Source organism: Carassius carassius, unplaced genomic scaffold, assembly GCF_963082965.1.
Source record: "Carassius carassius unplaced genomic scaffold, fCarCar2.1 SCAFFOLD_61, whole genome shotgun sequence".
Classification (NCBI taxonomy): domain Eukaryota; kingdom Metazoa; phylum Chordata; class Actinopteri; order Cypriniformes; family Cyprinidae; genus Carassius; species Carassius carassius.
The window spans coordinates 1,026,759-1,039,681 of NW_026775074.1; the positions used below are offsets into that span (position 1 = coordinate 1,026,759).

At 39.0% G+C, this 12,923-nt stretch overlaps 1 protein-coding gene across 1 annotated transcript in view; it reads left to right on the forward strand.

Moving 5' to 3' along the window:
• Positions 1–3,905: 3,905 nt before the first annotated feature.
• samhd1 (SAM domain and HD domain 1) overlaps positions 3,906–12,923 on the forward strand; it is a 58,086-nt gene continuing 49,068 nt past the window's right edge. The window contains exon 1 of the mRNA XM_059547132.1: positions 3,906–4,161. Coding sequence (XP_059403115.1) covers positions 4,026–4,161 — 136 coding nt within the window. The 5' untranslated portion in view covers positions 3,906–4,025. The remainder of the gene's footprint in view (positions 4,162–12,923) is intronic.

A 12,923-nucleotide genomic window follows, 5' to 3' on the forward strand; every position in this document is an offset into this window, starting at 1 on the left:
TTTTAACGAACTCCTCCTAGAGATTTCTTCAAATCAACACCAAATGTGGTATGCCTAATCTAAAGGCCTTTGCAATGTTAAATTGCGAAGATCTTGAGTTTTTGTTGAAGGGCGTGTCCGTGGCGGCCTGGCGAATTTCGATGATTCACCGTGAAAAATGAAGTTGCTATAACTCAGACATACAATGTCCAATCTGCCCCAAACTTCACATGTTTGATAAGACTCCTGACCTGAACATATTTACATGCCCATATTCAGTTATAGTCATAGCGCCACCTATTGGCAACAGGAAGTGACATATTTTACACTCCAACAGACTACTCCTAGAAATTTTTTGACATCAAACTCTTTTTTGTGGTCAGTCTAATCTAAAGGCCTGTGCAATGTTAAATTGTGAAGATCTTGAGTTTTCGTTAAGAGGCGTGTCCATGGCGCCGTGACAAAATTCAAAGTCTCGCCATGGGAACAAAAGATGTTATAACTCAGGCATAAAATGTCCGATCTTCCCCAAACTTCACATGTGTGCTAAAAGTCCTGTCCTGAACAGAGCTGAAGGCCAATATTCCATCGGGTGTGGCAAAATGCCTCGATAGTGCCACCTATACACTTTCAACGGAGTGCGCCTCATTTCACGTACATGTACAAAAATTGGTACACACATGTAACACACCAATACCTACAAAAAAGTATTTTGGTACGGAATCCTAATCCCAACAGGAAGTCGGTTATTTTGAATTTTCCCTGCAAAATTGGTGTTGTTTTTGCCATTTTCAGGGGTTGTACTTTAACAAACTCCTCCTACAGATTTATTCAGATGAACACCAAACTTGGTCAGTGTAATCTAAAGCCATTTGCGATGTTAAATTGCGAAGGACTTGAGGTTTCGTTAAAGGGCGTGTCCATGGCGGCCTGACAAATTTTGATGTTTCGCCATGAAAAAGGAAGTTGCTGTAACTCAGACATACAATGTCCAATCTGCCCCAAACTTCACATGTTGGATAAGACTCTTGTCCTTAACAGATCTAGAGGCCAATATTCAGTTATAGTCGTAGCGCCACCTATTGGCAACAGGAAGTGAAATATTTTACACTGCGACAAACTACTCCTAGAAATTTTATGACATCAATGTTATTTTTGTGGGCAGTATAATCTAAAGACCTGTGTGATGTTTAGTTGTGAAGATCTTGAGTTTTCGTTAAAAGGCGTGTCCATGGCGCCGTGACGAAATTCGATGTGTCGCCATGGGAATAAAAGATGTTATAACTCAGGCATAAAATGTCCGATCTTGCCCAAACTTCACATGTGTGATAAGGGTTCTGGCCTGAACAGATCTGAAGGCCAATATTCCATTGGGTGTGGCAAAATGGCTCGATAGCGCCACCTATACACTTTCAACAGAGTATATATACACTTTCAACGGAGTGCGCCTCAAGCTATGTTTCACGTACATGTACAAAAATCGGTACACACATGTAACACACCAATATCTACGAAAAAGTTTCATGGTACGAAATCCGAATCCAAACAGGAAGTCAGTTATTTAGAATGTTCTCTGCAAAATTTGTGTTTTTTTTGGCATTTTCAGGGGTTGTACTTTAACGAACTCCTCCTAGAGATTTATTCAGATCACCATCAAACTTGGTCAGTTAAATCTAAAGGCCTTTGCGAGGTTAAATTGGGAAGATCTTGAGATTTCGTTAAAGGCCGTGTCTATGGCGGCCTGACAAATTTCGATGTTTCGCCATGAAAAAGGAAGTTGCTGTAACTCAGACATACAATGTCCAATCTGCCCCAAACTTCGCATGTTAGATAAGACTTCTGCCCTTAATAGATCCACATGCCCATATTCACTTATAGTCATAGCGCCACCTGCTGGCAACAGGAAGTGGCTTATTTTACGCTGTGACAAAGTACTCCTAGAAATCTTTTGACATTAATGTATTTTTTGTGGTCAGTCTAATCTTAAGGCCTGTGCAATGTTAAATTATGGAGATCTTCAGTTTTTGTTAAAGGGTGTGTCTATGGCACCATGACAAAATTTGATGTCTCGCCACAGGAAAAGAAGTTGTTGTAACTCAGGCATAAAATGTCCGATCTTCCCCAAACTTCACATTTGTGATAAGAGTCCTGGTCTGAACACATCTGAAGGCCAATATTCCATTATAATGATAGCGCCACCTGCTGGCAACAGGAAGACTGGCACATATAAATGATTTTGACATATTACACTTATATTTACGACTTTAAATGCATATATCTCGTCGTTCGGCAATTTACTAAAGCCTCTCGCTGGCGGTGAGCCCGGGTGCGAGGGCCCGTTCATCGCTGCTTGCAGCTTTAATTCTGTTTGATGTTGTAGAAAGTTATGAGCAAAATGGTGACATACAACAATTTACTTTCATATGGGTCTGGGAGTGAGACCCATGAACTCGCTCAAGTTTATTCAAAGCCCTAAACCTAATAATACTTACGTTCATTAGAGCTGAGAGATTCTAATATTTAAACTTATATTTTGTTATTCCATTCATGGGTTGCTTATTAATTTGATTATTTTTTGTGCAGAAGGTGTTTTTTTTCACTTTTATTTTTATTTTGCTTTCCCAATTTAAAAAAATATATATAATAATTGTTTTTGGATTGTGTTGCAGCCATCAAAATCTAAAATTGTTATATTTAAAAAATATATATTTAATCTTTTAAAATCTTTTATTTGTACTTTTATTGCAAAACATTTACAAAAACTCCAACCAACAATATATTTGTTATTAAATTATTTAACTTTAATTTGACACATCATGTGGTGTTCTTGTTGTGACTTACTCATGATTAAATATTTAATAACCATTTAAAAAATATTGTGTCTATTTTGTATTTTTTAAGTCATCAAAACAGTTGGATCATAATATGAAAGTATACTTGGATTTTTATTCTTATTATTGTTTTCATTGATCTAGATTTCTCACAATCCAAAATTATGATTCAGTGAGTTATTATGGCTTTAAGACGTCTTCCCACAATATTAAATAAAGCAGTGTCAATTTTTCATTCTTTGTTTTATTCCATGAGCAAGCAGAGTATGAACAATGCCTTCAAGTGATGAAATCTGAAAACAGCAGAAGTCAACAAATTAAAATGGGGGGAAAGATAACAGAAAATAAATTGAGAAACAACTAAAGTGACATAGTGGCACTTCCCCCGTTAGAAAGTATATTTGAGATATTATTTATTTTAACTTATATTACTGGATTATTGATTAACATGTTCTCTTTCATTTTGTTACTGTTTAATACTTGGTAAAATTACACTTCTGATGATGATGTATTATTTAGATGGTAAGTGTAATGCAGAGATGTACTCATCACTGACATATATATATATATATATATTTTGTGGCACACGTCTGTGGAGGCGACGTACCCTTCTCACATCCAGAAGTACACGACTGTCACATTCCACACCCCATAGCGGGCTCCCGTTTCCGCGCGCGAGCATCAGGTGTATGTATGCTCGGTTATTAATGGCAGTGAGATGGATCCCTCGACCCGATCTCTGGCAATAATAGGTTCTGTTGTAACCGTTATAACTTATTCTACAGTGAGCCCTTTCTCATGAATACATCTGGAGCAGCTGACGTAGATCCACACTCATGAGTGCTTTTGGTCTTTTCAGTGATGTGCAGCTGGTACATACACGTTCCCATCTCAAAAAAATGTGCTCTGGGGTTTCATGACCCTTTAATAAAATTAAAAATGCAAGGAAGTAATTAAGGTGTTAAATCATTTAATTTGACAAGCCTTATTAAATAGCATGCAGAACAAGGTAAAATATATGGTGCTGCTATTATAAAATATCTTAAAAGAAATAAGATTTATGTATTTATTTGTGCTTCACACTCCAGTCCAGTTGGTGGCGGTAAATGCACCTGAAGTTGGTTTGACATCCGCCGTAAAGCATCATCAGAAGAAGAAGCGAGCCGCCGGCTTCCATGCGAAAGTTTGCGTGCGTTCTCTAGGAAGTATTAGAGTATGGAGAGAGGAGTGAAGCGGCCCCGAGGAGGAGCAGGAGACGGCTGTGAGGCGGACTTCAGGCGCTGGGACGTGGCCGGGACCGTCTCTTATCTGCGCCGAGAGGGACTCGATCAGTGGGAGCAGATCTTCAGAGGTAAGACACGAGGACACCGAGCAGTGAAACTCTGCAGATAATGTCTGCACTTTCATCTCCACTAGTTCAGTGTCGCCGAAGAATGAGCATTTTAACTAGTGAAGACTACTTTAGCTCATATCCTGTGAGGGAATGAAAGTCCTGTCTCCACACATAGTGGGCGTGGCCTGTCGTCACAGCTTTACTCTTATTTATTTATTTATTTGTTTGTTTATTTGTTTAGTAATCTTCTGCCCATCAAATGTATCCGTCGAAGTAGCCTAACACAGATACTGCTCAGAAAGACGTGATTATGATTTCACGAAGTCTTTAATTTTGGGTACAGACCAGAATTGCGATACAGCTAAATGTGACCATTAAACTTCAAAAGGCTGTGATTTATTTATTTTGTTTACGTACAGTGCCTGCAGACAGTCTTCATAGACCTTACATAATATTAGACATGAACAGAGAATTGAGGTTCCTCTGGCCAGAGAAACTCCTTTATTTGTCATACTCTGAGTTATTTGGGTGTATTTGAGTGCATCCCGATCAGGTTTCTGTATGTGTACTGTCACTAGTGTCTTCATGTCACGCGCTAATCTGTTTCTATGAATGGATTCTGAGACTCCGTCTGTGTTTTCTGCGTCGCACTCTGACTGCTCTGTTATTGAGCACCAGGACCAGGACCCAAAAACTGTACTCAAGTAAAAGTACTTCTAGACATATTTACTCAAGTAAAAGTAAAAGTACTAGTCTGAATAGTTACTTGAGTAAGAGTAAAAGAGTATCGGATAAAAAATCTACTCAAGTAGTTAGTTACTAGTTACTTTGGGTCATATATACTGAGCCTATTTTTATTTAGATATATAGATAAAATGTAATATATTAGATATTATAAATATTAATATATTAGAATTATATTTTGAAGGATCATGACTCTGAAAACTGGAATAACAGCTGATGAAAATTTGGATTTGCATCACAAAATAAATTATATTTTAAAGTATGTATTACAGTATATGTATAAATAACCTCTGACACAGAGAAGAGAGAAAACTCCTCACATGACCGTTAAGTTACCGAACATCTGAACATAACGAACCAAATGCACATTGACGGATCTTCTTCTGTCTGCACACAGAAGTATATTTCTGCAAGCGTAAATATTGTGGAAATATCATAATTAATTGTGTCTAGGCAGATGGGGGTCATCATGTGACATACAGCAGCCACAGCATATTGGCAAATTATTATTAAGCATTATTGTTATTATTATTATTATTTTTTTAGAAACATTCCCAGATTCATGAACTATATAATGAAATATCTCGATTCTCACATTCATAGATTGTTAATAATGATAATATGCGATGGTCAAAGTAGTCTAATTATGTAATTTATTATAAAACCCTGTGTTTACTAGAGTAACAGATATAGGTGTCATGACCTAACATATTTTTAATACGACTGACTTTATATTAAATGTGAATTTAACATTGAAAGTTAATGTGATATAAATATTGCTACTAATCTTTCATTGTTCAGAAAGAGAGCAAATAACATTTAGATTATTAAAGATCATTTTCACAGACAGTCTAGATTTCAATCACTCTCAGAAACTCCCATTAAAATCACTGAAACTGTTAACACTGTGAAATCAATATCTTAATTAAAGATTCGTACACACATCTGCACTTTGTTGTTCCTGCGAGAGAATTCGCCAGAAAGAGGTATTCAGTCAGTGAGCGAGTGAAGGAAGCACCGGGAGTTCAGCGATGACTCATCGGAACACCTCTGATTGGCCAATGCTTTAATAAGCTCAAAAGAATCATGTGTGATTGGTTATAATGCGCAGCGCTGTATAAACGCATCGATCTCTGGCTCAGCGCCAGCAAGCAATCACAGATCTGAATTTAGCAGCTGATAATATGAGTTCTCACGCCGGTGTGATTGTATCAAATACAGAAAATATTAATCTGCTATTTTTTGTCTTTTGGAAGCTGCATTCAACTTGACTCCCCTCTGTTATAAGCCACACACGTACAACAAACTAATGTCACAGTGGTATCGTGTACTGTAATCGAATGTAGCCCAAGTTATTACCTGTTAAACAGTAGACAGCACACGCGGTGTTCATCTAATAAGGATCTCCATCGCTAGCAAATAATAGCCTTTGCAGATTTCAATTCAGTGCAGTTCCAGCCACGTTTTCAGCGCTCTTTCTGTTCTTAAACGTTACAACTCCGAGTGAACCGCTTCAGACGCTCAGCGCGTGCGGCAGGGAACTGAACAACTCATTCAAACTGATTCATGAACCAATTCACTCGTTTGCCAATTGGTTTGATCAAGCCTTTGAACAGAATTGACTCAAAAGAATGAATCATTCGCGAATGGGCATCGCTCATTGCCCAGAGAAAAGTAGACGGCGCGTTTGGAATAAACTGAAGCATTTATAACATTTATTGCATTAAGATAAAGTAACGAGAGGAGCGTCAAGTAAGAGTATAAAGTACCCATCTTTAAATATACTCCAAAAAGTATTAGTTACCCCAAAAAATTACTCAAGTAAATGTAGCGAAGTAAATGTAACTCGTTACTACCCACCTCTGTTGAGCACTTAATGATTGTCTAATCGATATAAAAGAGCAGCTGAATATAATATAAAAGACACACACTCCAGACACACGTTCAACTCGAGCAGCTCTAAAACAGTTTATTTATTCACCAAACAGACACAAGTTGACTTCAAGAATGAACAATGAGGCAAAGATAAGTTTGAAGTTCAGTGTTTAAAAAACGGAGCAAACGGAAAGAACAGTTGTCAGTGATTCAGCCACTAGAGGTCGCTCTCGCACTGTATGATGAACTCTGACCCTTCTCAGCCGCTCCAGCAGAAACGAAACACGCGAAACTCTCCGCATGGATTTAACTATCAACTATCGGTGCCGATTAATCGGCAAAACTGATAAATCGGTCGACCTCTAATAATAACACAACATAACTTTCTGCAGGCACTGTATGCATACGCGGTTCATTTTATAGCACTTGCTACTCAATTCTGTATATTATATATATATATATATATATATATATATATATATATATATATATATATTATTATTATTATAAGAAATCCTTGTGTATAAGCGAGCCTTGAGTTCATTAGCCCCAGCGCAGCTCTTTACGTCTGATGTGTGACACACTTAAAGTGCAGTAAACGGTAAAAAAATTGCAGTACAAATTAGTACTTTAATAAGTGTCTGATAATTTGAATACGAATACTAATATATAACATCCAGCAGCACAGTGAACAGTTTTGCACAGCTGAATAGTCTGAATTAGTTTTGTCAAAAGAGCCGGTACTTCGGTACCAAGTCGGTACTAAAAAAATGAAAATGTGACTTTAAGTACCGGTGGTAACGAGGACCCGGTCATTTCCGCGAAGCAGAAAATGCGAACGGGATCTCCAAATCCAGTCATGAAAATGAAACTTACGTTTTAATATGGACAGTCACAGAATTTGTCAAAGATAGCATAAATTAATCAAATCAAATCTCCGTATGGACCAGTATCTGTAAATGTTAAGCCGCAAAAGTTGGTTGAAATATGAAACCTGCATGTTCTGCATGTCTCTGTGTGAATTAATGAATGGTTTGTTTACTACATAGACTGAAGCGCATGACGCTTGCATTAATTTCAGCATCTGCCGTCTCAATGAGGACATAAATACATAAACAACACCAGAACTGTTCTGACTCACTTCACAAGTATTTTACCGTTTCATTTGAGTAAAACCAGTGTCAAAATAAAAGTAGCCCATCAAAATAAAAGTTCATTTTTACATAAAGGCATTGTGGTAGAAATATTACTATTATTTAGTAGAATGTATGTGATACTGCTACTACTGCTGAAAAATTAATAAAACTTAATTTTTTTTAAAGAAATAAATGACACAATATTTCTTCCATGTTTAAATTTTAATAGCAAATCCCCTTTATTTATCAAAAAAAACCAAATGTTTACATTTCATTAATTAAAAGACAAATTAAATTTGGGTGAAACTTGTTTACGGTTTTTCATAATTATATTACTTGTAGAAAAACTTTAAACATAATTGTAAATAAGTATAAAGAATGGCATTGGTTTTATTTGTAGTGATAAAAAGTGTTTTTTTTTTTCCTTTTTTTTAATTAGCATATTTTTGTGTTCTGCTTTGGTACCGAAATTTGTACCAAGAACCGTGGATATTCACTGGTATCGGTACCGAATACTGAAATTTTGGTACCGTGACAACACTAGTCTGAATGTAGACGGCTGACCTGCTCTCGATCACTCAGGTTCACACTGAAAGAGAATCGATCAATAGTTTCCAGGGATCCAGTCTTCATCTGTGTGATGAAGCAGTGTAATCTATTCCACGACCCACCAAAATATCTGAGAAAAAAACACGTTGACATTAGTTTAAGTTTAACCTTACTTAAAAGTTTGATGACAGAATTTAAGTGTTTAAGAAAAATAACCATTTTATTTTAGAGTACAACTGAAAAATGTCACTACTAATATTTTAAGTTTACATTTTTGTGTACAGACGTTAAAATATGTAGTGTCCAAAAAACTGTGAAGCAGGCTAACTTCAGTGAACTGTAATCTGTGCTGCTGTGTTGTATTGCAGGAAATGCATTCATGATCCTTCCCTGTGTGTCGGAGAGAACCGAGCACAATCAAACACTATTTTAGAAAAGCATAAGAAGTAAAGCAGAACTATCTAAAACAGTTTGGAGATTAAAATAATTGTGAAAAATTAAAATAATAATTAACAGATGTGTCTCGTTTTAAACAAACAAACAAAAACAAAAAACTGGAAGACATTTAGTTCAGGCAGAAATTTATTTTTGCAATGGTTAAATGTTCAGCAATATCTTCAAAAGATTTCTGAACTTTGGCAAATTTTTCTCTAAACAGAGATACGTCAAGGAAATATTGCGAACTTTTTTACATTTTGTTACGTGGAAATGTTTAAATCTTGTAGTGTTACAATTAACCCTGCGTTTGTACCCTGCTCACCCTGTACACGTGAAATTTTTTTTACAAACCGTTTCCCAAACGAAAACAGTGCAGAGTTCAAACAGATGATAGAAATTAATGAACATGGCCTACCTGAGACCGTTTTCATAACATTTGAATTTTCTGGTGTGTGCATATAGTGTATTGAACTGAGCAAGTTTTTTCTCTTTTAATAATGTGGACCGATTGAACCTTTTAATAACTTTGCTCTGAGACCTTCACTGTTATTACAACTCATGCGCAGACTTAATTGCAATTCAAAAATCCCACTAAGGATATTGCAGTTCAGTACTAATGTTGGTGGGCTATATCATTGTGACGATTGATTCCCGGTTCCCACCTTCTTCTTCCCGTGATTGTGAAGTTTTTAATGTGTTACACCGGTGCCGAAGCCCTGGAGAAGGAGAGACGCGCTGCTGAAGATCCCTCTCCGCTGGGGTGGATCCGTGGTGTCATCGAGGACGAGGGAGTGTGACGCCGAGGATGCTCGAGGAGTTACCTGTGGGACGGACAAACTCTCTCCAGATCACCGCCTCAATGACTCCTTCAGGACAGAGGGACGCGCTGCTGAAGATCCCTCTCCGCTGGGGTGGATCCGTGGTGTCATCGAGGACGAGGGAGTGTGACGCCGAGGATGCTCGAGGAGTTACCTGTGGGACGGACAAACTCTCTCCAGATCACCGCCTCAATGACTCCTTCAGGACAGAGGGACGCGCTGCTGAAGATCCCTCTCCGCTGGGGTGGATCCGTGGTGTCATCGAGGACGAGGGAGTGTGACGCCGAGGATGCTCGAGGAGTTACCTGTGGGACGGACAAACTCTCTCCAGATCACCGCCTCAATGACTCCTTCAGGACAGAGGGACGCGCTGCTGAAGATCCCTCTCCGCTGGGGTGGATCCGTGGTGTCATCGAGGACGAGGGAGTGTGACGCCGAGGATGCTCGAGGAGTTACCTGTGGGACGGACGAACTCTCTCCAGATCACCGCCTCAATGACTCCTTCAGGACAGAGGGACGCGCTGCTGAAGATCCCTCTCCGCTGGGGTGTATCCGTGGTGTCATCGAGGACGAGGGAGTGTGACGCCGAGGATGCTCGAGGAGTTACCTGTGGGACGGACAAACTCTCTCCAGATCACCGCCTCAATGACTCCTTCAGGACAGAGGGACGCGCTGCTGAAGATCCCTCTCCGCTGGGGTGGATCCGTGGTGTCATCGAGGACGAGGGAGTGTGACGCCGAGGATGCTCAAGGAGTTACCTGTGGGACGGACGAACTCTCTCCAGACCACCGCCTCAATGACTCCTTCAGGACGGAGGGACGCACTGCTGAAGATCCCTCTCCGCTGGGGTGGATCCGTGGTGTCATCGAGGACGAGGGAGTGTGACGCCGAGGATGCTCGAGGAGTTACCTGTGGGACGGACGAACTCTCTCCAGACCACCGCCTCAATGACTCCTTCAGGACGGAGGGACGCGCTGCTGAAGATCCCTCTCCACTGGGGTGGATCCGTGGTGTCATCGAGGGTGAGGGAGTGTGACGCCGAGGATGCTCGAGGAGTTACCTGTGGGATGGACAAACTCTCTCCAGACCACCGCCTCAATGACTCCTTCAGGACGGAGGGACGCGCTGCTGAAGATCCCTCTCCGCTGGGGTGGATCCGTGGTGTTATCGTGGACGAGGGAGTGTTACGCCGAGGATGCTCGAGGAGTTACCTGTGGGATGGACAAACTCTCTCCAGACCGGTGGAAAGTGCTGCTGCTGCCACTGCATGTGAAGCACCCCAAGCCAAAAGTTTTGGAAGATTCAACAGCAGTCCTGGGAGATAAAGGTAGTCAGAGTATTTCACTCTGTAAATGGGGTGGAGAAGTTGGCAGCTCTAACAAACACTGCAGCGTGACGTTACCAAAGTAAACTGTCTCTGACGTTACTCCGCCGCTCACAGACAGCACCGCGCTCGGAGAGACAGCTGTCCTGGAGCTGCCCAGAACCGTGAATCACATTTGTTCGGAAGCATGATTTGATGCAGACAATAACCAGGTTTCCATCCAACTCATTTGTATTTAGGGATGTCAATATTCGATAATTTCCATGATCGATCGTCGTTTAAATTAATGATCAATTAATTACTTTAATGCTGCAAAATGCGTCTGCAGCGGTATTATTATTATGTGCAAAAACCACTTGGGAAAAAAGCTTTCTCACCCGAATTAAAGGGGTTTTAGTCTGAATAAAATGCTAGTAGCAGGACTGTAAAATGAATATATGTGATTATGATCATTTGATAAAATGAAGAGAGCGCGCCATACGTTGGAGATGATTTTACTTTGTTGACTGTTTCCCGTCAGGGAGACCGCTGAATACGCCTCTTTAAATGGTTTCGTGGTGCTCGTTATTGTATTTTAAAACGCATCTGCAATGTTTTCAAATGACACACTATAGTAGTGGTGCAACAGATCATCATTGATCCGTGATCCGTTCGGATCAATATCTTCGGTTCGGCACACACGTAACTCCCGGATTGATTTATGAAAAAAAAAAGTTGCGCATGTTTAGTCCACACTCAGTGGTCATGGCGAGCGGAGGAACGGAGGAGCTTGAACACCCGGTTCATTTTGGATTCCCTGTCAGATATAATGATGAAGGAAAGAGGTTAGAGTGAAAAGATTGTGCCAGATCTTTATGAACAGGAGAAGAAAACAGTTGTGGATGAACTATCCCGAGCATCCTCTGTTGCGCTCACGACAGACGGGTGGACGTCCAGGGGACGGAGAGCTCTGTGACGATAACTGCTCTCTTCATCACAGCAGACTGGGAGATGAGAAGTCGGGCTATTATGTTAAAAAGAAGATATTATGTGCACTTTAAGTTGATTTCATATATTTTAATTTAATAATTTAATGTTAAAAAAAAAAGACAAAACGTATGTTTATTTGTCTTGGCCTTTTTTTTTTTTTTTTTTTTGCTTATCTGAACAATGATCCGATCCATACGAGGACGAGCGAGCGCGGGTTTGACTAGATGTATTTGGAGGTTATTGCTCACGTCTCGTTCTGCACATATCCAAATGTTTCCATATTCGCAATGTATCTGAATGTTAAACTATAATATTTTTTATTTATTTAATGTAAACTAGACGATAAAGATCATCCTCTTCATATGAGCAAAAACGTCCTTGGAATAACAGCAGAGTGGACCGGTATACTACGGTCTATTTAAACTTACCAGTGGAACCTAGTATATGTTTGTTGGACTGTACATGATTTTAATAATGAACAGACGGCGATGTAAGTTTGAAATTAGAATGCACTTTAGATGTTCTGTGTCATTTATACCAAACACAAATGTTGCTGGTTGCTAGTGTGTTTGCAGCACTACTGTTATTTATTTTTTATATATTTATTTTTGTATATTTTTCAGATTTTTATTTTTTAAATTGTATTTATTTAAATGTATATTTAAGTTTACATTTATGCTCCAACAAACCGGAAAAATTCTACTTGATAAATGCTCTAAAACTTTTATGTAAATGATTGACTTTTATTTGTGTGTATATATATATATATATATATATATATATATATATATTACCTGTTTTATATATTTAATACTTGGTCAGTTTATTGATTTTGTTTGGTTAACTTTGGATACATTTTTTATTTTAATACCGTGCAGTGCACAAAATTAAGATTCGAGAGATGGTTCAAGTCAGTGCTCAATAAAT